Source organism: Oncorhynchus mykiss, chromosome 8, assembly GCF_057628025.1.
Source record: "Oncorhynchus mykiss isolate SJ-2025 chromosome 8, ASM5762802v1, whole genome shotgun sequence".
Lineage (NCBI taxonomy): Eukaryota > Metazoa > Chordata > Actinopteri > Salmoniformes > Salmonidae > Oncorhynchus > Oncorhynchus mykiss.
Window position 1 is genome coordinate 64070580 of NC_143029.1, and position 26931 is coordinate 64097510.

At 41.8% G+C, this 26931-nt stretch overlaps 2 protein-coding genes across 15 annotated transcripts; one reads left to right on the plus strand and one right to left on the minus strand.

Moving 5' to 3' along the window:
* The first annotated feature begins 1463 nt into the window (after positions 1–1463).
* On the plus strand, positions 1464–12835 carry LOC110530305 (kelch-like protein 20). 13 transcript variants are annotated; one of them, XM_090182261.1, is made up of 12 exons: positions 1505–1632; positions 4177–4239; positions 7078–7258; positions 7544–8117; positions 8624–8782; positions 8978–9188; positions 9378–9561; positions 9812–9955; positions 10149–10282; positions 10837–11045; positions 11228–11334; positions 11429–12835. In XM_090182261.1, the coding sequence occupies exons 4-12, from the start codon at positions 7575–7577 to the stop codon at positions 11511–11513; spliced, it is 1776 nt and encodes a 591-aa protein (XP_090038387.1). In that variant the 5' UTR covers positions 1505–1632; positions 4177–4239; positions 7078–7258; positions 7544–7574; the 3' UTR covers positions 11514–12835. The 13 variants fall into 13 exon arrangements, with proteins under 13 accessions (XP_021468903.1, XP_021468906.1, XP_090038383.1 ...); XM_090182260.1 differs by having other exon boundaries at positions 1512–1632; positions 8624–8785; XM_090182263.1 differs by having other exon boundaries at positions 1512–1632; positions 10840–11045.
* On the minus strand, positions 12810–25395 carry LOC110530306 (centromere protein L). Of its 2 annotated transcripts, none has more exons than XM_021613234.3 (5): positions 25276–25395; positions 14768–14936; positions 14309–14560; positions 13659–14210; positions 12810–13414 (listed from the first exon to the last, which is right to left on the minus strand). In XM_021613234.3, the coding sequence occupies exons 1-5, from the start codon at positions 25350–25352 to the stop codon at positions 13340–13342; spliced, it is 1125 nt and encodes a 374-aa protein (XP_021468909.3). In that variant the 5' UTR covers positions 25353–25395; the 3' UTR covers positions 12810–13339. The 2 variants fall into 2 exon arrangements, with proteins under 2 accessions (XP_021468909.3, XP_021468910.2); XM_021613235.3 differs by lacking the exon at positions 25276–25395 and adding an exon at positions 15364–16179.
* Between the last annotated feature and the right edge of the window lie 1536 nt (positions 25396–26931).

Here is a 26931-nt window from a genome sequence, read left to right on the forward strand (position 1 = left end):
TCATTTGGCTGACCTGGAACGGGGTCAAAGGTTTGGAAATTCTTGACGGGTTTGTCAAGGGATTCCGCGTCAAGCGGGCGGAGAGGGTTGGCTTCATCCTGTGGGGAAAGTGGGGCCGAAAGGCCAAGAGGAGAAGCCAAGCTCTGGCTTTGTTGGCCGAGAGGTGCCATATTACTCAGTGCCGTAGAGCGTGACCATTCTGGACTTTCTCCAGATGGTACCTAAGGGTGGTATTCTGCTGCATTGCAGAGTCCACTTGAGCGCTTAGAGTACTGATTTTGGACATGTGAGTGTCGCACTTGCTCCTTTCGGTCTCAAACTTATCTGTCATGGTTTGCAGACCAGAGGACAGTTGCAAACCGTAGCCTGGCTTTTTTTGGGTCAGTTTTGGAGCAGTGGCTTCTTCCTTGCTGAGTGGCATTTCAGGTTATGTAGACATAGGACTCGTTTTACTGTGGATATAGATACTTTTGTACCTGTTTCCTCCAGCATCTTCACAAAGTCCTTTGCTGTTGTTCTGGGATGTATTTGTACTTTTCACACCAAAGTAAATTCATCTCCAGGAGACACAATGCGTCTCCTTCCTGAGCAATATGACAGCCTCGTGGTCTCATGGTGTTTATACTTGCGTACTATTGTTTATACAGATGAACATGGTACCTTCAGGTGTCTGGAAATTGCGCCCAATAAATGAACCAGACTTGTGGAGGTCAACAACTTTTTTCTGAGGTCTTGTCTGATTTCTTTTGATTTTCCGATGATGTCAAGCAAAGAGGCACTGAGTTTGGCACTGAGTTTGAAGGTAGGCCTTGAAATACATCCACAGGTACACCTTCAATTGACTCAAATTATGTCAATTAGCCTTTCAGAAGCTTCTAAAGCCATGACATTATTTTCTGAAATTTTCCAAGCTGTTTAAAGGCAGTCAATTTAGTGTATGTTAACGACTGACCCACTGGAATTGTTATACAGTGGATTATAAATTAAATAATGTGTCTGTAAACAATTGTTGGAAAAATGACTTGTATCATGCACAAAGTAGATGTCCTAACTGACTTGCCAAAACTATAGTTTGTTAACAAGAAATTTGTGGAGTCGTTGAAAAACAAGTTTTAATGACTCCAACCTAAGTGTATGTAAACTTCCGACTTAATCTGTACATGCAGTGAAAAGTGCATTTCTACCCATCTCATCCTTTTCCCCAAACAAATCCTCTGGTGCCTCTTAATTGCCAGAAATATACATTTTCCAAATGTTTTTGTACTCCTTCGACGTCTATGGATACATTATATTTATTGTTTCCACGGATACAATGGTAACTTTTTGTTCTAATTTCCTGCTAACATAAATCGCTAAAAAACTTTTTTTGTATTTTCAATGGTGTGGAAAGTGTATATGCTAAAACAGTGCGTTTACGGTAAAGAAGATTCCCACAAACATGTATCCATTATTGTACAGTGCGCACATCGGAACCTTAGCCTATAATCGTTCTGAGGGGGACCTTGCTCTCCAGTGCACATTTCCTGTTGATTGGAATTTTATGGAATGTCAAAAGCGTAGCTTGTGATCATGCAAAGTATTTCAAATATTGGCTATCTGACACTTTGCTAGACGTTCGAATGTAAGTATAAGGTAAGTAGTGGTTTTAGACCTATGTTCTTGATCCAGTAACAATAGCATTTCTCTCCCGAAAATATTTGTGGTTAGCTAGCTAACTTAGCGATCAGGAAAAGGCTAACAAACGTTAGAATATTTCCAAGTTGGCAAGCCAGCTAGCTTGCTAAATGTTAAATACGCTATGATATAGACACAGAAATTTCACTGGATGTTTAAATGTCAAGCATCTGGTTGTCGTTTCCACTCTTTACCAAATATGGCAGTGAGAGAAGATGGAATGAGATGGACGTCTCATCAATTAAACATTTGATCTCAATACCGTTTGTTCCCAAAACTAGAATCTGAATCTCCTTGCTTAGCTCTGCCCACCCCTTTGCTTGGCTCTGCCCACCCCTTTGCTTGGCTCTGCCCACCCCTTTGCTTGGCTCTGCCCACTCCTTTGCTTGGCTCTGCCCACCTCCTTGCTTGGCTCTGCCCACCTCCTTGCTTGGCTCTGCCCACCACCTTGCTTGGCTCTGCCCACCTCCTTGCTTGGCTCTGCCCACCTCCTTGCTTGGCTCTGCCCACCTTCTTGTTTGGCTCTGCCCACCTCCTTGCTTGGCTCTGCCCACAACCTTGATTGGCTCTGCCTACCTCCTTGCTTGTTCCCATTGGACACAACAAGCTTTGGTCTCTTGGTTTAGTTATAAAATCTTTGATTTTAACTTAGACAGTTTGTTGTCCTAAAACCCGGACATTATTTACCTCTGGTTCGTTCAGCCATCCCTATGGGGAAAGAATATACCTTATTTTCAGCGTTTATACAAAAGCCTAAGGTTAACAGTGGCAGGCCACGTGTAACAACACCTGCACAGGATCGGTACATCCGAACATCACACCTGTGGGACAGGTACAGGATGGCAACAACAACTGCCCGAGTTACGCCAGGCATAGATCTTTTACATTTTGTTATATGAGATATCGGTCAGTTAACAATGCCTTTAAGAATTATGAAGCTTTTATGTGTTTTTTTTTATTACATAAATGCTTAAGAATTAATTAAAAAGTGACGTTAGCGGATGAAGATAATCTCATAGAACAAAACATACAAGATCCTCCTAAGCCTGTATTTACCACAGACCTTGTTTTTGGCGTTTATCCAAAAACTCTACAAAAACGCCATTTCACCATAGGCTTTGTCCAACGAACCATAGCGGAGTTAGTAATGGTGTATTTTTGTAGGCACTATCTCTATCGCTGATGTTATCTTTTTACTAGTCTTTAAAATGGATTGCAGACTGCTAAATAAATATATGAATTAGCTAGCTAGTAAGTGTCAGTCATTTCCTAGCTTAGTTTGAGGTTTTGTCTAGCTTGTTTAGTTAGCTAGATAGAGTTCAATCTCATCTGCATCAAAAGTAGCCAGCAGATCTGACCCGCTTGCCTACAGCTGCACTAGGGTCGGATAGCCTTCATGTGTAGATTAAGACACAGCAGAGCCAGCGCAAGATATGGTTCAGAAAATGTAAATTGAGGGATGAGAAATGCATTGTACTCCGAATTGTTCCATTATCCCAGTTACACTGAGAAGATTGCACTACTGCTAGTTTTTTTGCAGTTGTTCAGTATTCTCTATGTAACAGTTGACCATTTGGAGTACAATGCATTTCTCATCCCTCAATTGAGGTAGGTTTTCCGAGTTATATCAATCAAATTCATTTATAAAGCCCTTCTTAGATCAGCTGATGTCACAAAGTGCTGTACGGAAACTCAGCCTAAAACCCCAAACAGCAAGCAATGCAGGTGTAGAAGCACGGTGGCTGGGAAAAACTCCCTTGAAAGGCCAGAACCTAGGAAGAAACCTAGAGAGGAACCAGGCTGTGAGGGGTGGTCAGTTCTCTTCTGGCTGTGCCGGGTGGAGATTATAACAGAACATGGCCAAGATGTTCAAATGTTCATAGATGACCCGCAGGGTCAAATAATAATAATCACAGTGGTTGTAGAGGGTGCAACAGGTCAGCACCTTAGGAGTAAATGTCAGTTGGCTATTCAGAGTATCTCTACCGCTCCTGCTGTCTCTAGAGAGTTGAAAACAGCAGGTCTGGGACAAGGTAGCATGCCCGGTGAACAGGTCAGGGTTCCATAGCTGCAGGCAGAACAGTTGAAACTGGAGCAGCAGCACGTCCACGTGGACTGGGACAGCAAGGAGTCATCAGGCCAGGTAGTCCTGAGGCATGGTCCTAAGGCTCAGGTCTTCCGAAAGATAGAAATGGAGAGAGCATACTTAAATTCACACAGGACACCGGATAAGACAGGATAAATACTCCAGATATAACAGACTGACCCTAGCCCCCCAACACAAACTATTGCAGCATAAATACTGGAGACAGCTCTGCAGTATCTTAATCTAAACAGGAAGGCTGTCTGACCCTAGTGCAGCTGTAAGCATGCTGGTTGAATCTGCTGGCTACATCAACATTGGTGTTATGTGTGTTGCAGTGGTAGTGACTTGTGCGGGCTAGCATCCCTCCCTATCAATGAATTGAAACTTATCCTTCCCTTGTTTTTCTATTCACAAAGGTTGGCAAAAAGTTGTGGGACCAAAATTTGTTTTCTGTGCATGGATGGAAAGCCAATGCGCAGGTATGTGATGAGCTCCAGATGTTTTTTGTTGTGGCTTGATTTTTTACAATTTAAATTAAAATTATTTTATCTGTCAAAGAATTATGTCCTTCGACATCCAATGACAATTGTGTCCTTGTTTAGTTCATCATTCTTCATTGCAAGTGACAGAAATTTGAGAGTAGTTAATTTTTTATATAGGCTAGATTTGTTGGAAATCTTCAAATCAACATGTATACAGTGCCTTGCGAAAGTATTCGGCCCCCTTGAACTTTGCGACCTTTTGCCACATTCCAGGCTTCAAACATAAAGATATAAAACTGTATTTTTTTGTGAAGAATCAACAACAAGTGGGACACAATCATGAAGTGGAACGACATTTATTGGATATTTCAAACTTTTTTAACAAATCAAAAACTGAAAAATTGGGCGTGCAAAATTATTCAGCCCCTTTACTTTCAGTGCAGCAAACTCTCTCCAGAAGTTCAGTGAGGATCTCTGAATGATCCAATGTTGACCTAAATGACTAATGATGATAAATACAATCCACCTGTGTGTAATCAAGTCTCCGTATAAATGCACCTGCACTGTGATAGTCTCAGAGGTCCGTTAAAAGCGCAGAGAGCATCATGAAGAACAAGGAACACACCAGGCAGGTCCGAGATACTGTTGTGAAGAAGTTTAAAGCCGGATTTGGATACAAAAAGATTTCCCAAGCTTTTAAAATCCCAAGGAGCACTGTGCAAGCGATAATATTGAAATGGAAGGAGTATCAGACCACTGCAAATCTACCAAGACCTGGCCGTTCCTCTAAACTTTCAGCTCATACAAGGAGAAGACTGATCAGAGATGCAGCCAAGAGGCCCATGATCACTCTGGATGAACTGCAGAGATCTACAGCTGAGGTGGGAGACTCTGTCCATAGGACAACAATCAGTCATATATTGCACAAATCTGGCCTTTATGGAAGAGTGGCAAGAAGAAAGCCATTTCTTAAAGATATCCATAAAAAGTGTAGTTTAAAGTTTGCCACAAGCCACCTGGGAGACACACCAAACATGTGGAAGAAGGTGCTCTGGTCAGATGAAACCAAAATTGAACTTTTTGGCAACAATGCAAAACGTTATGTTTGGCGTAAAAGCAACACAGCTGAACACACCATCCCCACTGTCAAACATGGTGGTGGCAGCATCATGGTTTGGGCCTGCTTTTCTTCAGCAGGGACAGGGAAGATGGTTAAAATTGATGGGAAGATGGATGGAGCCAAATACAGGACCATTCTGGAAGAAAACCTGATGGTCTGCAAAAGACCTGAGACTGGGACGGAGATTTGTCTTCCAACAAGACAATGATCCAAAACATAAAGCAAAATCTACAATGGAATGGTTCAAAAATAAACATATCCAGGTGTTAGAATGGCCAAGTCAAAGTCCAGACCTGAATCCAATCGAGAATCTGTGGAAAGAACTGAAAACTGCTGTTCACAAATGCTCTCCATCCAACCTCACTGAGCTCGAGCTGTTTTGCAAGGAGGAATGGGAAAAAATGTCAGTCTCTCGATGTGCAAAACTGATAGAGACATACCCCAAGCGACTTACAGCTGTAATCGCAGCAAAAGGTGGCGCTACAAAGTATTAACTTAAGGGGGCTGAATAATTTTGCACGCCCAATCTTTCAGTTTTTGATTTTTTAAAAAAGTTTGAAATATCCAATAAATGTCGTTCCACTTCATGATTAGGTCCCACTTGTTGTTGATTCTTCACAAAAAAAATACAGTTTTATATCTTTATGTTTGAAGCCTGAAATGTGGCAAAAGGTCGCAAAGTTCATGGGGGCCGAATACTTTCGCAAGGCACTGTAAATGTGTTTTAATGTAATATGATCGAAATTTAAGGGTTGTTGAGTTCAGAATGATTCTACAAAACTCTCTTTCAAAGATAATTCGTAAAAATTCAAATAAATTCACAAATCTTCATTGTAAAGGGTTTAAACACTGTTTCCCATGCTTGTTCAATGAACCACAAACAATTAATGAACATACACCTGTGGAGCTGTTAGTGTAAAGACACTAACAGCTTACAGTCAGTAGGCAATTAAGGTCACAGTTATGAAAGCTTAGGACATTAAAGAGGCCTTTCTATTGACTCTGAAAAACACCAAAAGAAAGATGCCCAGGGTCCCTGACATCTGCATGAATGTGCCTTAGGCATGCTGCAAGGAGGCATGAGGACTGCAAATGTGGCCAGTGCAATAAATTGCCATGTCTGTACTGTGAGACGCCTAAGACAGAGCTACAGAGAGACAGGACGGCCAGCGATCGTCCTCGCAGTGGCAGACCACGTGTAACAACACCTGCACAGGATCGGTACATCCGAACATCACACCTGTGGGACAGGTACAGCATGGCGGCAACAACAACTGCCCGAGTTACGCCAGGAACGCACAATCCCTCCATCAGTGCTCATACTGTCCACAATAGGCTGAGAGGCTAGACTGAGGGCTTGTAGGCCTGTTGTAAGACAGTTCCTCACCAGACATCACCGGCAACAATGTCGCCTATGGACACAAACCCACTGTCACTGGACCAGGCAGGACTGGCAAGAAGTGCTCTTCACTGACAAGTCACAGTTTTGTCTCACCAGGGGTGATGGTCGGATTCACGTTTGTCATCGAAGGAATGAGCGTTACACTGAGGCCTGTACTCTGGAGCGGGATCGATTTGGAGATGGAGGGCTCGTCATGGTCTGGGGCGGTGTGTCACAGCATCATCGGACTGAGCTTGTTGTCACTGCAGGCAATCTCAACACTGTGCATTACAGGGAAGACATCCTCCTCCCTCATGTGGTATCCTTCCTGCAGGTTTTCCTGACATGACCCTCCAGCATGACAATACCACCACGCACAGAACGAGCAGTATGACTGCAAGACAGGAATGTCAGTGTTCTGCCATGGCCAGCGAAGAGACCTTGAGGGCTAGGGCCAGCTGAAGAGACCTTGGATTGCTAGCTGAAGAGACCTTGGATTGCACCCTAGACCACCAGTAAGTCATAGCCTAGTTGAAAGGAGATGTCTATTTTGGTACTTGGTTCTTTCACATCTAGACCTCAACTTTCCGTAGTTCAGACAGACATAGCTGATGTCTTTTTAGCTTAAGGAATTATTAGATCAACTTTGACACTGGCTCCCACCAATACCAATGTTGACATTACCAATTATTAACTTTGATTGGATTTTTGTGGTGGCTGTTTTTTGTGATAAATCAATGTTAGTGTGAATTGTGGATGTTTATCCCTATTCTGTCTGGCCTTTTGTGTCTGTTCTGCAGGGGTACCAGCGCACGCCCAGACAACACCGGAATGGACATCACCGCACGCTGCACACTGGGTGATCCCAACAAGCTCCCAGAGGGTGTGCCCCAGCCGGCACGCATGCCCTATGTGTCCGACAAGCACCCTCGCCAGACATTAGAGGTCATCAATCTGCTACGCAAGCACAGAGAACTGTGTGATGTCGTGTTGGTGGTCGGCGCCAAAAAGATCTATGCCCACAGAGTGATCCTTTCGGCCTGCAGCCCTTACTTCAGGGCCATGTTCACAGGCGAGCTGGCCGAGAGCCGTCAGACAGAGGTTGTGATCCGGGACATTGATGAGCGGGCCATGGAGCTGCTCATTGACTTTGCCTACACTTCGCAGGTTACCGTTGAGGAAGGCAATGTGCAGACATTGCTGCCCGCCGCTTGTCTGTTACAGCTGGCCGAGATTCAGGAGGCTTGCTGCGAGTTCCTCAAGCGCCAGTTGGACCCCTCAAATTGCCTGGGTATCCGTGCCTTTGCTGACACCCACTCTTGCCGCGAGCTGCTGCGGATAGCTGACAAGTTTACACAGCACAACTTTCAAGAGGTAAGATCTCTATCTTGCATACATGTGCGTCTCTGTGCACTCACTCTCTGAGGCGCAATCTACAAAGTGTTTCTTTGTCATTTAGAAAAAAACTATGTTGCTCATCTTAGCTCTGCTTATCAGAGACATTTTTTGGTTACTTGGTCTAGCTAGTCATTTGAAAATCCACACTGGTTATCAGTTAGTGAACTCCAGAGAGAGGTGTCCTTGAGTAATTTTTGCCCCACAGCCTTAAATGTGAATCCCAGCAATAAAGTTAATACCTTTTCTACATTGTATTTTGTTTTCTTTACATACAGTTTTAGAATTTCCATTAAGTTAAACCCCAACGTTAGGAAATAACTGCCACAGAACTTTCAGAATTTGGGAATTAGATGCTGCTGCCGGTTTAACTTGACTGCCTTACCATGCATCATTCTCCTGAGCACAGCCCCTGTCTTTTTGTGGACTTTGAACAGGTTTCACCTGATTAGTGACTTAGGTCATTTTGCTTGCTTTGCCCTCAGGTGATGGAGAGTGAGGAGTTCATGCTGCTTCCAGCCAACCAGCTGATAGATATAATCTCCAGTGACGAACTGAATGTGCGAAGTGAGGAGCAGGTTTTCAACGCAGTCATGGCCTGGGTCAAGTACAGCATTCAGGAGCGCCGGCCACAGCTGCCGCAGGTGGTAATACCTGCTATATAAATAAATAATTGTATGAGATGGTATGTGGTGTTGCATTAAACTTGATATATACCTGTAGTTTTGATTCACAAAAGAAGGACTGAACACCAAGGACATGTTTAAAATCAAAAGTGTTTGTCTGTAACTTATTCCACTTGGTAAGTCATTGAGTTAGGATATGTTTTCTGGTTATAGGTCCTCCAGCATGTTCGTCTTCCTCTTCTGAGCCCAAAATTCCTGGTGGGAACGGTAGGATCAGACCCTCTCATCAAAAGTGATGAGGAGTGCAGAGACCTGGTTGATGAGGCAAAGAATTACCTGCTCTTGCCCCAAGAGCGCCCTCTAATGCAAGGGCCAAGAACACGCCCTCGGAAGCCCATCCGGTGTGGAGAAGTGCTGTTTGCAGGTTAGTATTTTAACTCTTGAACCTCGCTGCATTCTCTTAGTACCCATGTCTGATCACTTCTGCTATCAAAGGTATTTCAAAATGACAGTCGTGTACTTTTTCCAACATGTTGCCATTGAATATTCTAAAGGGTAGGGTTAGAAGAGACAAATTTGTACCAAGTTTTTTTTTTGTTCTTGATATTCCCAGTTGGCGGGTGGTGCAGTGGGGATGCCATCTCCAGTGTCGAACGATACGACCCACAGACCAACGAGTGGCGCATGGTGGCTTCCATGAGTAAGAGGCGCTGTGGAGTGGGTGTCAGCGTCCTTGACGATCTTCTCTATGCTGTTGGAGGCCATGACGGGTCCTCATATCTCAACAGTGTGGAGAGGTTAGCGTTTCCTTCCCCGTTTTGAAAACGATGTCCACTGAGTCACCACCTTGTTAATGTTTATTTATAGGGCCTTGTCCCAAATGGCACTACATATGACCAGGTTCCACAGGGCTCTGGTCAAAGTAGTGCACTATATAGGGAATATTGGAACACACCCTAGATCTTATCAAAAGGCTGGTCTTCCTTCCATTGTTGAACTTCCTTATCTTAGTGTACTGTACTGTACTGAACTCACTCTCCACTACAGGTATGACCCCAAGACAAATCAATGGAGTAGTGATGTAGCTCCCACAAGCACATGCAGGACCAGTGTGGGTGTGGCTGTCCTGGGAGGGTATCTGTATGCAGTAGGGGGCCAAGATGGAGTATCCTGCCTCAACATTGTTGAAAGGTCACACTTACAACACATATTCACGGTTTAATTTGCTGTATTTGTCTTCTACAAATCACACTGTTTTCTATCATGCTGAGGCAAAGACAATTCATCTTGCAATACTAAGTATTATAACAAACCATTAACATGCCTCCTGAAATATCACAGAAAGCTGACTCCACTGAGTAATGTAATGCATGATCTGTTACAGATACGACCCCAAGGAGAACAAATGGACGCGCGTGGCCTCGATGAGCACCAGGCGCCTGGGTGTAGCCGTGGCTGTACTGGGGGGCTTCCTCTATGCAGTGGGAGGTTCAGATGGCACGTCCCCTCTCAATACAGGTACAGATTAGGCACTTAGAAAACAGTGCAATATCTTTCATTAGTCAACACGTAATTAACAGGGTGTACACTATTTATACAGATAATCCACTGTAGAAGCTTCAGAGATCCTAAGAAAAGAGATCCTAGAATCACATAATGTCCCTATAGTTCCCTAGAGATCTGGGTGGTCATTAGGCACCAAATGGATGAAAACGGACTGAAACAGGGAGACTATCTGAACTTGTCCAATTTAAAAAAAAAAAAAAAATGTTTTACCTTTATTTAACCAGGCAAGTCAGTTAAGAACAAATTCTTATTTTCAATGACGGCCTAGGAACAGTGGGTTAACTGCCTGTTCAGGGGCAGAACGGCAGATTTGTACCTTGTCAGCTTGGGGGTTTGAACTCACAACCTTCCGGTCCAACACTCTAACCACTAGGCTACCCTGCCGCCCCAATAAGAAACACTTGTTAACTTGCTACGCTTTATAGTGTACACTAATGAATATGACCCTGCTCTAACCCCCTTTCTTACTCCATGTCTGCTCTGCCTCTGCTCTAATCTTACCACAGTAGAAAGGTACAACCCCCAGGAGAACCGCTGGCACACCGTCTCTCCCATGGGCACCAGGAGAAAACACCTGGGCTGTGCAGTGTACCAGGACATGATCTACTCCGTAGGAGGCCGGGACGACACCACCGAGCTGAGCAGTGCTGAGCGCTACAACCCCAGGACCAACCAGTGGTCAGCTGTTGTAGCCATGACTTCAAGACGTAGTGGGGTCAGTCTGGATCTTTCACATTGATTTCTGTTTGGTTTGGGTGATTTATTTTAGGATAAAGAGGTAAAGTGTTGGACTTTTCAATCAAATCAGGTAATTTAGTCAAAGTTGGGTTTAACTAGCTAGAAAAAAAATATGTTGCTTTACACCTGTTGATGTTTGGAGCATTGTTTGTCTTGCAGGTTGGACTAGCAGTGGTAAATGGCCAGTTAATGGCTGTGGGTGGCTTTGACGGGACAACGTATCTCAAAACAATAGAGGTCTATGATCCTGACGCTAACACATGGAGGTAGGTAACCGCATGCAACAGGTTACTTGAGACATATTATCCCTAGAGGGCTTGTGTTGAACGTGAAGATATTAATTTCCTTCTCTTCCTCCAGGCTCTATGGTGGCATGAACTATAGGCGACTTGGAGGAGGGGTTGGTGTTATCAAAATGACTCACTGTGAATCACACATATGGTAGCACCTCCAGGTCAAAGGCCTCACCGTCGCATGTGCCTCCGAAAGAAACATTGTTTATCATGCAAGGAACGAAGTCTATATTAACTGTAACACAGCCATGTTATTGGCAAGCCAAGGAAATGTCTTGTGACTATAAGCTTTACGGTTCCTGTGTCAAGTCTGGAAGGCTTATCTTGGAGCCTACGGTTCATCTCTCTTCTGTACTTCCTGTATTATGACTTGACTGGCCAAGAGGAACTAACTCTGAATAGATCAATCACATGAAGTATTGTTTGACATCATGGGGGGAAAACCTTTAATTTCCTCTTTTTTCGGTTACTGAAATGAATACTGCAGCCGCACTTTAAGATACAATTCAGATTTTTGCTGTGGTACCGGTTATATTATACCAACGTCTAGTTTCCTTTGAAATATTAAATGGGGCATGAAGAAGAATCTTCAGAGAACTGAAGGTGCAGGATGTGGTCTCACTGCTTCCCTTGATCCTCGTTGTGGAAAGTGGATGAACTTGTTAGGCAGTTGTTTAAATCTATAAATTAAATTAAATGCACTGTGATAATTTTTTGTTGCGGTTTTTATTAGTTTAACACACTGAGCATAACCTGGAGTTCTACGTTCACAACTGGGGTCAATTGTTGGTACGGTGGCACTTACACAATATTACAACTGTTTCATACAAGATTGTTGCCCATTTTTTGGAGTAACTTTTTTTTACCTTATAGGACACATTTGAGACAGTCTTGCACTTTAATCTATAAAAAATGATCCTTGAGGAATTAGTTGCATTGCGGTTCATCTAACACACAGTAAGGAATAATGAACTGGTTGATGTATTATGCACCCCATCATTGGTGACCATGCAAAACAGATGGACATTCAGTAATATGCTTAGACATTTTAATTATGTAAACCCTGATGAATCTCATGTTACTGCTATTGAGCAAAATATACAATCATGCAAACTCACACGTCAGATTATGCAAGTAATTATTAGCCTGACCAAATATTTTGAAAATGTATCCCTACTAATTGGTCTTTTGACCAATCACATCAGATCTGTTTAAGAGCTAATCAGTGGCTGCATCTACACAGGCAGCCCAATTGTTTTCCACAAATTGGTCTAACCAATCAAGTCAACTGTGAAAAGCTCTGATTGGTAAAAATACCAATAACTGGAAAAAAATATCAGAATTGGGCTGCCGTTGTTAACGCAGCCTTTCACAAAAGTATGGAACCGTTGAGGGCAAATGTATGGGTGCTTTATTTCTCCCCTATTAGGTGACAAAATACCCCATGCTGTTAATAAAAACACTTTATTTCAAACTTTAAGCTCATCAAACAATTGTTTTTGAAAATGGAAATGTATTTACAGGTACTATTCTTTTTGGTTGTTACATCTCTACCGTTTAGGAAATCACCAGGCTTTCTTACAGTTTGCCAATTACTGTATCTGGACTGAAACAATGATATCTTCAGAACTGCCCAAGTTACTTGACGGTTTACCATGTATCAAACCTGATTAATCAACTATCACCCCACACTGACAAAACCAACATTTGCAAGTTTAAGCTGTAACACATTTACTTCTACACTATTGCGCTTGTAGTGAATAATATCTAGAGTGACTGAAACCACAGAACAATGGCAATACACAATCGGCAAAAGCGTAGCTATTTTGAAATGTATGCATTTGCCTTTTCATACAATACATGAATATATTAAAAAAAGTAAAATGGTTTAATTTCATATGGACAGTAATTTTGGGGTTATACAGGTATTTTACAAAACACAAACAAACATTGATTTGTGATGTCAAAGACAGTCTGCTTAGATTGGCATCTTCAGAAGAGCACATTCTGTCAGCAGTTGCAGGATGGTGGGGATGTAATTAGGGCTTGCAATCTGTGATGGAAAATGAATAGTTAGATAACGGATACCACATGTCAGCTACAAAAGGGTTATTTGGAAATCCATTCACAAGTTAAATACATACTGTATTAATTACATACAGTACAGACAAATTGTTCAACTTAAGTGTGTGGCTGAGCCCATTTGAAATGCAAGTTACATGTTACAAATAGCCAGTCACTTGTGTTTAGACTAGATATATAGATATTCACATATATGGAAAGGCCAACATATCTACCTTGATTTTTCCACTATGGTGAGAAGAACCCAAAGCCGTGGAGATCTGCATCAGTGACCCAGCGGACAAGTCTATCCTGAAGTGCCTGAAGAAGTGTGACTGCAGCCCTTTGATGAACCCGGTGACCTCATCAATGCTGATGCTGTCCTCTGTCGTGTCAACCTGCCGCATGCTGTCCCAAAGCTCCCAGGCATCTTGTGGGTGGACGGTGTACGTAACGTCCATAGGGGGTAGTGTTGGGAGAGTCCAGACCAGTTTCAGGTACTGGATGTTGATGGTGGGGTGGCACCCAGTCCATAGGGATGCGAGCCACTGGAGGTTGGTAGAGTTGATACCAAGAGGGCCGAAGCAACAGTCAAATGTCTTTTCAAACCAGGTTTTGACCAACACTGTGAGCGATTCTGGTCCTCTGGTGCAGAACAAAGGCAAACTGACAAATTCCAGGGGTAGTGATCGGAGATAATCCAAGTCACCGTTGACGCAGGTCAGCCAGCCACTCCACACAACCTTCGGAGCATCATCTTTTGCAGAAAACACTTGTTTGGAGAGAATCTGTGATGAGAACAGATGGAAATAAACACCACAGTCAAGGGAATCCACAGAAGAATAAAGTATGAACTCCAAACTACATTTTGAGGAAAAACCCTTACCTGTATGAAAACTGTCTCAGCATCTTTATCCGTCTCTGCCAACCCAAGGACCACAGAAAAATTGACCTTGAAGCCCAACTCCTGACCAACTTCAATCGCCAGGCCCTGTTGCTTCTCTGATACCATGAAAGCTGATAGTTGCTTTGAGTAGGATTTCAACTGAGTGTGTCTGAACTGGTACAAAGGTGTGACATACGACAGCTGCCATTCCTTCTTCACCAGAAGTGCTACTTGGTCTGGGTCAACCTGTTTCTAGACAGCAAAGAGACATACATCAGATAGATCCAAATATTATACACTCAAATGATGTCTGATGTTTTTGTAGCCCTTCTTGAAGCCCTGCTAGAATATGTCAAGCAGGGCTACAAATCAAGCATACAGATTAGTTGACTCGTCAACAATGATGTATGAGAAGAATTGTGAATACAACAACCACATTGATTGGCCTTAGCTACTTACTGTGATATCACATGACTTTGGAGCCTTTCTACTTCTTGGTATTCTTAGAGCTGTCAGAAGGCCTGATGTGTATGTCAGATGAGTTGCTTCAACACAGCTTCGCATTGATTGCCTGTAACTCTTGCTCCTTCGTTGTGCCAAGGCATTGTTGCGTGGGGTCTCCTCAGTGCTGTAAAGAACAGATTATCACATTAGGACAGTTAGTGAAACATTGTATTATTTTACACACCATGCATACAAAGTTAATAAGAATAGGTGAAAATTATGAAAAGTAGCAGTTTGTGACATACATTTTCAATAAAACATTTATTTCAATAAACAGACTGAGAAAATGCATATTTAAATAAAATAATAAAACACAGGATGGTCTATTTAGGAATCAAATGACAGATATTATTATAAAACCTCTTAATTGTAAAGTCCCCTTGGGGACCTTATTAGATTTTTTAAAAAATCAATTCAGTCTGGTATGAGAAAGTAACCCCTATCTGCAAAAGCAGGGTATCTTGGCTATTGATTGGTGCCTTCAAATCTTTGGTGCGATTTACTACCATATTTGGGCATACAAATTTATAAGGGAAGACCGAGCCGATTACCTCATTTCCAGATGGCTGCTACCTACATTCCGGTTAGCATTGTGAAGCATAAACAAAATAAACACAGAATACGTTGATACACACCGAAGACCGAGACTCAACAGACCATGAGGATATCTTATTTAACTGCTGCGTACCCGGGGTCTATTAGGGCGCACACTCAGTGAAGCTTAGGAGCGCACAGGCATACATCAGATAGATCCTATATATGATTTCATTATCTGATAAACTTTTTCTTTCGCTGTGTATATTGACTGGATAAACTCACTGCAGTATTAAGCCTAACATTGAGCTTATGAATGATGGGCTAATATTCATATGCTTAACTGGCTATAGGCTACATCTCGAGCCTGCTGTTTGTCTTCGTTATGTGGCGCAATTACGCACCTGGCAATTACGCACGAATATTCCTTTTAAATCTTGTTGAGTCCCATGAAAAGACAGTCTAAAAAAGCTTGTTGGACACTTATTTCGGCTTATTTTCTTTCGCCTACTAATAGCCTATTTGAGGAGAGATGTACGCTTGCTGAATGTAAAATAAGCTACAGCATGAACGAGCGGGGAGTAGGAAGGAGAATCCCATTTTTTCCTATAGTAGGCCCATCTGAACACCGGGCTAGATCCTAACAAAAATAGGCTTCCCATATGATTGGCCTGCTAAAAAGACAGACCGGGCAGTGAAAAAAAAAACCATGATCATACATTCGGCTTTCCTGTCCTGCATTTAAAAAATATATATTTTATTAAATGTTAGGGTGGGTATGAATAGACCATTCATTATATGTGATCCAGTACCAAAATGCATCCCAAAAGGTTTTAGTAAGTTGACAGGCACAAATAAGATGATCTGCCGTTTCGATATGAGTTACAAAAAACAAAATGGTTAAAGTCAAAGTTACATCTCCATCTTATGAAATCGTTAGGCCTACATGGGTAAATGCCATTCATTGTTTTGATATGAACTTGTTTAGGTTTGGGTGAGGGTTTCCAAAACAGTCTTGGGGACCACCCTGGGTGCACGTTTAGGTTTTTGCCCTAGCACTACACAGCCGATTCATCATCAAGTTTTAATTATTTGAATCAGCTGTGTAGTGCTTGGGCAAAAACCAAAACGTGCACCCAGGGGGGCCCCAGGACCAAGTTTGGGAAACCCTGCTTTAGTTGATAAAGGAAAAGAAAGGCACCTGGTTCTTATTCTGACTATATAACTTCTAGTGAAATCTAACATATTTCCCTTTCAAAGGTGGAGGGAAACACTGTAGTAAGAATATAACTAAATAAAACATACAGATAACCAAAATAATGGATTCACTTAAGTAAATGAGGGATAAAGTGTATTTGAAAGCAGGTGCTTCCACAGGTGTGGTTCCTGAGTTAATTAAGCAGTGAATGTCCCATCATGCTTAGGGTCATGTATAAAAATGCTGGGCAGCACAGAGGAAGAGGTGAAGTGAGATAGATTTTGGGCCCAGTTATCTGTCTTCTTCAGCAGGTGGCGTTTTTATTTTTTTCACTCACCAAGCAAGTCAATGAGTGTCGAATTTGGTCAACAAAATGTATGGCTTATTTGATAGAAGTTTCGTAATGCTTAGGTTGTTACGAGTGTACTGATGAGAAGGACACGATATTCCGGCAACTTTGAGAAAAAACTATCGGAGTTGTGCCTGTTCACAATGTCATGACTGTTCTATGAGGATCCGAATGGATCAGATCAGCTTGGCAATAGATAACCAGACCCTCTCTCACCCACAGAGGGGTGTGTGAGTTTTAAAAGAGAGATTATCATTAACCAAATTCCAAGATATTTACAGGTGGGAACAAGTTCCAAAAGCAAGCCATCATGGGTAGCAATGTTCAGATTTTACAATTGTAAACTTTTGGATCGTGAAAATACCATATACTTAGTTTTACTTGAATTAAGCACCAGCCTAAGATCTACAAGTGCATCTTGAAGCAATTCAAAGTCAAACTGCAGGAATGTAAATGCTTGAGCGAGTGATGGGCTGTGTCATCAGCATAGAAATGAAAGTTGCATTTTTTCACTGAGTTACAGATATAATTTATGTATATAGTGAATAATAAAGGACCTAAAATCAAACCTTGTGTGACTCCTTTGTGAACAGTGACAAAATCAGATTTTTTAGCCTTAGATCTATCAATGAGAGAATTCTGAAACCACAAATGTATCTGAGGCCAACCCCAAGGAGGTCAGTCTCTTCAGCAGAAGAGAATGATCAACTGTATCGAACGCATTCGACAGATCAACAAACAAAGCAACACAGTTCAACTTCTTATCCAACAGTCTTACAATATAATTTACAACCAGTGTGGAGGCTGTGATAGTACTGTGCCCCGGTCTAAAACCAGACTGAAATTTGTTCAGTATGCAGTTGTCAGACAAGAAAGAGCACAGCTGTACATTTACCAATGACTAACATTTTTACAAGACAGCTTAGAGATTGGTCGATAAATATCAAGGTCACCAGTATCCCCACCTTTGTGCAGAGGCAGCACATAGGCAGTTTTTCAAATCTTAGGTATGACCCCAGAGGTTAACGTGAGGATACAAATATGAGTAAAAGCACCAGAGATAAGTGATGCAGCTCTATCCAGCAACCCTGGGTCAAGTTTGTCCATCCCTGTTGCTTTCTTAGTGTCTATGGCTAGCAAGGCATCAATAACTTTCTCCTCTGTGAAGATGCTTAGTGAGAAACCCTGACCATCAGCATACTTCATGCATAATCCCTTCATATGCATCTTTTCTTCCTTCATTTGTGGTCGACATTTTCTCAAAAAGATTGCCTGCTAAAATGAAGTGATTGTTGAAGGCATTAGCAATGGTGTTCTTATCAGTAATGAGTCCAGTATCCAACCCTATCTGATTTGGGAGTGTGGAGTGCATAGTTCTTTAATGTTTTAAGTACTTTCCAGAATTTGGCTGGATTCCCATAACAGTCATTTAAACTAGTCACATAGTAATCCAATTTTGTTCTTCGAACAAGTCTGATGCACAGGTTTCTCAGCCGCCTAAAAGTCTGCCAGTCAGAGCTAGAATACGTTTCTCTAGCCTTAGCCCAACGTGCAACAACTGTTGTCAGGTCGGGAATCTGCTTCTTGACTACTGGTAAAATTCCTTATTATATCAGTGACTTTAGCACCTGGAAAGCCAAGTGTGCGTGTATCTTGGATTGACACTTGCTTTACCACTGAGCTACTGATTAAAACGGTAGCTAGCCGTTTACCATTATTATTTCCTTCCGAAGCCTTTTGTACAGCTCCATTTTTATTCTTGGTTTTTCCAACTCGGCCACAACAGATCACAGGGATTAGAGCTCCAGGCGCAAACACAGCGCGGGCAGAAGAATCATCATCCAGATCAGACGACCGCGGACCTGAAGGTGCTGGAACGTCAAGATTAGAGGTTGACCGATTAATCGGAATGGCCGATTAATTAGGACCGATATCAAGTTTTCATAACAATCGGAAATCTGTATTTTTGGGCGCCGATTTTGCAGATTTCTTAAAAAAAAAAAACTTTATTTAACTAGGCAAGTCAGTTAAGAACACATTCTTATTTTTAATGACGGCCTAGGAACGGTGGGTTAACTGCCTTGTTCAGGGGCAGAACGACAAATTTTCACCTTGTCAGCTCAGGGGATTCAATCTTGCAACCTTACAGTTAACTAGTCCAACGCTCTAACCACCTGCCTCTCAATGCACTCCACGAGGAGCCTGCCTGTTACGCGAATGCAGTAGAAGCCAAGGTAAGTTGCTAGCTAGCATTAAACTTATCTTATAAAAAACAATCAATCAATCATAATCACTAGTTATAACTACACATGGTTGATGATATTACTAGGTTATCTAGCGTGTCCTGCGTTGCATATAATCGATGCAACGCTGGGGGATGATTTAACAAAAGCGCATTTGCGAAAAAAGCACTATCGTTGGACGACTGTACCTAACCATAAACACCAATGCCTTTTTAAAAATCAATACACAGAAGTATATATTTTTAAACCTTCATATTTAGCTAAAAGAAATCCAGGTTAGCAGGCAATATTAACCAGGTGAAATTGTTTAATTTCTCTTGCGTTCATTGCACGCAGAGTCAAGGTATATGCAACAGTTTGGGCAGCCTGGCTCATTGCGAACTAATTTGCCAGAATTTTACGTAATTATGACATAACATTGAAGGTTGTGCAATGTAACAAGAATATTTAGACTTCGGGATGCCACCCGTTAGATAAAAATACAGAACGGTTCCGTATTTCACTGAAAGAATAAAGGTTTTGTTTTCGAAATGATAGTTTCCGTATTCAACCATATTAATGACCAAAGGCTTGTATTCCTGTGTGTTATTATGTTATAATTAAGTCTATGATTTGATAGAGCAGTCTGAGTGATGGTAGGCAGCAGCAAGTTTGTAAGCATTCATTCAAACAGCACATTCGTGCGTTTTGCCAGCAGCTCAAGTTTTGCTAACTTTCATATGTTCTCATGTTCTGAGCAAGGAACTTAAACGTTAGCTTTTTTACACGGCACATATTTTTGCATTATTTAAACCAAATTGTACATGTTTCATTATTTATTTGAGGCTAAATAGATTTTTATTGATGTAATATATTAAGTTAAAAGTGTTCATTCAGTATTGTTGTAATTGTCGTTATTACAAATAAATGTAAAAAAATGTAAAAATAAATAAATAATAAAAATCGGTATCTGCTTTTTTGGTCCTCCAATAATCGGTATCAGCATTGAAAAATCATAATCGGTCGACCTCTAGTCAAGATCCAAAGCAGCAAAGCTGTTTGACGTCTAGAGAACACTTATTGCTTCCGTTGCTGTCGAGGGTTGAGATAGAGGTCCTCGCTGGCATTGAGTCCCACGCCGTACCGCTTGGTCCACAAAGGAGCCGCTAGCTGTAGCCTCTGGAGAAGAACCAGCATCCCCGAACTGCAATGGCCAATCCAATGACGATAGTCTGCCTGATGGCGAGACCCCCCTCAGCTTGGTGTTGTTTGCTGCCAATGGAGTGGAGAACGAGAAGGTAGAAGGACGTGGCTTCCCCAATAGCTGGTGCAAATTATCGATTTGTTTACTCAAAGTAGCAATTTCTTCTCTATAGCGGTTAGTAGGCAAATGCTACATTGGAAGTTTAGGTGTTTTTCTTTATCTCGGAACTGGCCGAAATAGACACAGCGCCGGCATCTTATATATTGCTTGTGCAATCCAACATCCTTTATCGTGCGAGAAAATCAGTACTCTCTGAAACTAGAGAAATGTGACTACACAGTGTGTACAAAACAGTACTAGACAGACCCATGCTGAGCCAATGTAGGCACTATATCAGTGGGAGAGGTTTCCACTGTGTAGGGCTAAGTGGACCCATGTAGTGGCACCCATGGCGAGGTACGTAAAAAAAAAAAAAAAAATGTTCTCAGCTACTCTACCCTTACCTCTAACTTAGGTGTTGTTTTATATAAATATTTGTGCTGACAATACCTGTACGATGAGGTTAAGGTAAAGAGGAGATAACTTCATGGGAAGTTTAGAAATGTCAATGAAAAATATATAAGCCACCAAAAAAAAAACATTCACATTTTCAAATAAAACTGTAACTATTTTAATTTGATGGTACCATTCATTGGATCAAATTAGAGCTCGCCAGATTGTAGTCCTAAAAAACAAATGAGTTACCTCTGGTTACCTCCATTCCTATGGGGGGAAGAAAATGTGTTTTGGGATAAACGGCAAAAATAAGGCCTGAGATTAACACAGATTTAGGAGAGTTAATAAATTTTGTTCCAAGAGATGTCATTCAGTTAACATGACCTTTATTAACTTTGAAGCCTTTATCTGCTTGTTTTCATTACATAATTAAATGATTCAAAATTCACAGGAAGTGACGTTAGCTGATGAACAAATAGAACAAAATGTTAAGCCCTCCGACAAACCATCAGAAAGGGCAAAGCATCAATGCAAGACTAAGAGCAAATCCTACTACACCGGCTTTGACGCTCTTCAGATGTGGCAGAGTTTGCAAACTATCACGGATTACAAAGAGAAACCCAGCCACGAGCTGCCCAGTGACACGAGCCAAGTGCAAAAAGTTCCCTCAGCGCTCACAACAAGCAAACTCTGACAAAAGTCCCTCTATTTCCATTTGAGGTGAAAATGATGAATCAGACACCTTATCGATAGCAACAGCTCATGGTCCTTCTGGAATCAGATGTTTTTTTGGCTCAATGGAGGAACATGCTGATGAATGTCTTCCTCGAGCTGTGTATGCAACTGGTTCACCTCTGATGCTCACATGCAATGTGTATTGGAAGAGATTTCTGAAATGTTCTTTGCCCAGCACACACCCCTCTACTGATTTACTGATTTGCTGGATGCAGAGTTCAACAGAGTTCAAGTGAAGGTCAAGCAAATCATAGAGAAAGCAGACTCTGATGGGTGGTCGAATGTTTGTGGGCAAGGAATAATTAACAAAATCATCTCCACCCCTCAACCAGTATTCTACAACAGCACAGACAAGGGACAACAGACACGCCGGTCTCTACATTGCAGATAAGCTGAAGGCAGTCATCAATGACCTTGGACCACAGAAGGTATTTGCACTGGTGACAGACAATGCTGCAAACATGAAGGCTGCTTGGTCTAAAGTGGAGGAGTCCTACCCTCACATCACACCCATTGGCTGTGCTGCTCATGTATTGAATATTTTCCTCAAGGACATCATGGCACTGAAAACAATGGATACACTCTACAAGAGAGCCAAGAAAATGGTAAGGTATGTGAAGGTTCATCAAGTTATAGCAGCAATCTACCTCACCAAGCAAAGTGAGAAGAATAAGAGCACCACATTGAAGCTGCCCAGCAACACCCGTATGGGTGGTGTTGTCATCATGTTTGACAGTCTCCTGGAGGGAAAGGGGTCTCTCCAAGAAAAGGCCATATCACAGTCTGCCGATATGAACAGCCCCATCAAGAGCATCCTCCTGGATGATGTATTTTTGGAGTGAGTGGTAAGCAGCCTGACACTCCTGAAACCTATAGCAGTAGCCATTGCATGGATTGTGGGAGACAATGCCATCCTGTCTGATGTTCAGACTCTGCTTGTAGATGTAAGATAAGAAATCCGTACTGCCCTGCCCACTTCACTGTTGCTCCAAGCAGAGGAAACTGCAGTTCTGAAATGCATCAAAAAGAATGAAGACTTCTGCCTGAAGCCAATACACGCCGCAGCGTACATGTTGGACCCCAAGTATGCTGGCAAGAGCACCCTGGCTGATGCAGAGATCAACAAGGCTTATGGTGTCATCACTACCTTGTCTCACCACCTTGGCCTGGATGAGGGCAAGGTTCTTGGCAGTCTGGTGAAGTACACTTCCAAGCAAGGGCTTTCCACTAGATATGGTGGAAGGGACTTTGTGGATCTGAGGCTCTTTCCCCATGTTGCCTCCATCATCCTCCAAATACCACCAACATCAGCCGCCTCAGAGCGCAACTGGTCCTTGTTTGGGAACACACACACCAAAGCACGCAACAGGCTGACCAATACAAGGGTTGAAAAATTGGTGGCCATCCAGGCAAATTTGAGGCTTTTTGAGCCTGACAACTTGCCATCCTCAACAAGATTGGAAAGTGACAGTGAAGACGAGGCCTGAAAGTCTGATGTTCAAGAGGTGGACATTGAGGGGGTCCAGGAAGAAGACATGGAAGCCTGACAGGAAGACAACCAATGCTTTCGTTTCTAGACTATCATTTTACAGATGTATGTTGAAAATGTTTTTGGGAGATGCGATGGATCATTCAATATTCCCTTTCTTTTGTTTTTCAGTAAATTCATCCCATGTGAATAGTCAACTCAACTAAAGTTACATTCGTACCTAAATAGTTTTTTTTCTATTGGAAGGATTTGCAATTATGTCTGCTTATGACAAGGTAAAAGGTTTATGTTTTTCTTCACATAAATATATCCAATATAAAAAAGAAACATTTAAATAGTATTAATTATAACTTACATATATATCCATTAATTCCAAAATATTACCGTTAATTCCCACGGAAAGTTTCCACCTCTGAATATTCCCCAAATTGTGCAACCCTATACACGTCACTGACAATCTGAAATGGTCCAACCACACAGACAGTTTGATGAAGGAGGCTGAAGAAACGTGGCTTTGTCCCTAAGACCCTCACAAACTTTTACAGATCTGCAATTGAGAGAATCTTATCGGGCAGTATCACCGCCTGGTACGGCAACTGCACAGCACGCAACAGCAGGGCTCTCCAGAGGGTGTTGCGGTCTGCCCAAAGCATCACCGGGGGCACACTGCCTGCCCTCCAAGACACCTACAGCACCCGATGTCACAGGAAGGCCAAAAAGATCATCAACCACCCAAGCCACAGCCTGTTCACCCCGCTACTATGCAGAAGGCGAGGTCAGTACAGGTGCATCAAACCTGGGACCGAGAGACTGAAAAACAGCTTCTATCACAAGATGTTCAGACTGTTAAATAGCCATCACTAGCCGGCTACCACCCGGTTACTCAACACTGCACCTTAGAGGCTTGATGGGCTGCATCACCGCTTGGTATGGCAACTGCTTGGCATCTGACCACAAGGCGCTACAGTGTAGTGCGTACGGCCCAATACATCACTGGAGCCGAGCTCCCTGACACCCAGGACCTCTATACCAGGCGGTGTAAGAGGAAGACTTTAAATTGTCAAAAACTCCAGCCACCCAAATCACAGACTGTTCTTTCTGCAACCGCACCCTGCATGGCACCAATGCATCAAGTCTGTAATCAACAGGACCTTGAACAGCTTCTAGCCCCAAGCCATAAGACTGCTAAATAGTTTACCAAATAGCTACCTGGACTATGTGCATGGACCCTTTTTGCATTAACTTTGACTCATTACATACGTTGCTGCTACTGTATCTGTAAATATTTATACAAAGTTATGTACATATCTACTTCTTACTCTAGCTCTTAATCATGACTTAAGTTCCATAAAAATTACACATAAGAGTCATTGGACAAAGGTGTCTTCCGTATGGGGGAATTTTGTTAAGAGCCCATTGCTCGGTCTGAACATTAACATGCATCGCTTGTAAATAATAATAAAAATAATAAAAAATAAAAACTTACATTGATACACACTTTTATAGTGTTACAGTTCCCTCACGGCCATATCTCCATGGTATTTTACCGCCTGTGTTAATTAGCCATCTAGCATGTGCATGTTCTGAACACCCGTGTGTAATAGAAGAAGGTTGCCAAAAACATGTCACTGAAAAATACTTTCGGCTGCAACTGTGATAAAGACAGTTAAAACAATGTACAGTACAGTCCCGGTACCCAATGTATATAGCCAAGTCATCATTTCTCTGTTACGGTTATTATTACATGTTTCACATTTCAATTATTTTCTCAATTTCGCCATTAGTCTCTACGCCTGTTGTTTGTGAAGCATGTGACGAATAACATTTGGATTTGAGCGTATAAGAGCTTCTAAGCCCGTTTATGAACAGGGTGGTTCGAGCCCTGAATGCGGATTGACTGACACCCGTGGTATACGGTCTTATAAACCACGGCTATGACAAAACATGTATTTTTTTTACTGCTCTAATTACACTGGTAACCAGTTTATAATAGCAATTAGGCATCTCATGGCTTGTGTCCCTATGCATAACGAGCATGGCCTTGTTCTTTGTCAAAAGGGGCTGCTGACGCTAGCTGGCAAGCTTTGTTTTGGCAAAGCAGACGCTGTTTTGATACGATCTCGTTTTCCTCGCTGACCAACAGCTTAGTTAACAATCTTTTTATATGCTAACCTCGATAACATAGCTGTCTTTCGAAATTAATTAATAATAGGTAAGAAAGTGGACTATATTTGTACCTGTTTCGTTCCTCCATCACTGAAAAAAATAACACCGGCAAAGTCAGGAAGTGGATTTGAACTTCGCGCTTTCCCATGATGCAACTGGAATCTTGATAAGGAAATGTAGTCAAGTACAGCATCATTCAACATTTTAGCCGAATTCCAGATTTATGTTCACTCGGCAATTATGCCGAATAATTCATGGATCCACATCTAAAAATCTAGTTATATTTTCATACAGCTGAATCTTCAAATGCTCGCATGATATTTTGTAGCATAAAGAATACAAATATTGTAATATATCTTTATCGTCGTTTGACTACTTTGGCCAGAAATAGAACACTCTCCTCCGCAATGTGTTACACAAATGACTGATCTGTAAATCCAAAGAATGGACACACCAAAAAGTAACTGTCGGAACCAAGCACATCCACATTTATTGAGTTTTGTCAATGGCGCTGTCTTTTCAGACTGAACACGGAGGAATCATGGGCGGAATTTAGAGTACACCGGTTATCACAATCACAATGAATGAAGAGGCGCTTTTTTTAGCTAGAAAACGCTGCCGTTTTGAGAATAATCGACATGATGCAACTAACGTTTAATTTTCCACATCGAGGTTGCCAGTAAATCATGTTATTTAGCATCCATGTACAACAAGCGGCCAATTTACAAGACAGATCTTTACAAGTTTAGATGACAGCTAGCTTTCTGTTTAGCTTGTAAGTATTAGTGATGGGCATTCCGGCTCTTTTCAGTGAGCCGGTTCGTTCGGCTCAGCTCACCAAAAAGATACGGCTCTTTTGGCTCCCATACGGATCTTTCAAAAAATATGTTATGTATTTTTTCCAAGTTAAAACAGTTTGCATAGTTTGACTACGATTGGTGTTAAAATAATTATAATTAAATTATTAAATTAAATCATACTCTACCTTAACCACAATGTATTTCAAAATGCATTGGTTTGTTATGAAACATTTAAAGTATAACTTTTTAATGTATATAAGCAAAGTGCATATAATTCTAACCATTCAAAACGAATACAATCTGAACAGCACAAGAATATTGCACCATATCAAAGAAAAATAAATAACAATTTGCAAAACTGCAGTATCCCACAAATTGAAATAAATGTAAAAAAAAAAGGATGCTATTACACATGTGCATTTAAAGTATAACTTTTTTAATGTATATAAACAAAGTGCATATAAATGTAACAATTCAAAACGAATACAATCTGAACAACATAATAATAGAATATTGCACCAAAAATAAGTAACAATGTGCAAAACTGCAGCATCCCACTTAAAATATTAAACTGGTCCTTCTTTTCTCTCTCTTCTTTATTGCCATGTTATAACCAGCAGCACACAGCAATGCTGACCACATTTTTCTTTTATGAGAGATTTGCCTTCAGAAATGCAAGCTGCCTCACTTTCGAGGGGCTGATGCGGTTTCTTCTCTCAATAATTATTTGTCCCGTTTTCGAGAAGACCCTCTCAGAGGGAAAGGATGTGGCCACTATGCAGAGTCTCCCTGTCATGACTTTAGTAAGCCATGGGTAGACAGAGGCCTTGTTCTCCCACCAGCTCAGAGGATCTGCAGATCTATGGAGGAGGGGCTCCTCCAAATAGGATCAGACCTGCATTATGACATCTGCTGAGGGATTCCTTT

Bases quoted from the DNA above. Each gene is read 5' to 3' on its own strand.
- LOC110530305 (XM_090182264.1), top strand. The intron at 8,786-8,977 runs GTAATACCTGCT...TTCTGGTTATAG, and splicing joins GGCCACAGCTGCCGCAGGTG to GTCCTCCAGCATGTTCGTCT. The intron at 11,046-11,227 runs GTCAGTCTGGAT...TTTGTCTTGCAG, and splicing joins TGACTTCAAGACGTAGTGGG to GTTGGACTAGCAGTGGTAAA.
- LOC110530306 (XM_021613234.3), bottom strand. From the start codon at position 25,352: ATGGGAAAGCGCGAAGTTCAAATCCACTTCCTGACTTTGCCGGTGTTA. The intron at 14,211-14,308 runs GTAAGGGTTTTT...TTCTCATCACAG, and splicing joins CTGAGACAGTTTTCATACAG to ATTCTCTCCAAACAAGTGTT. The intron at 13,415-13,658 runs GTAGATATGTTG...TTTCCATCACAG, and splicing joins ACCATAGTGGAAAAATCAAG to ATTGCAAGCCCTAATTACAT.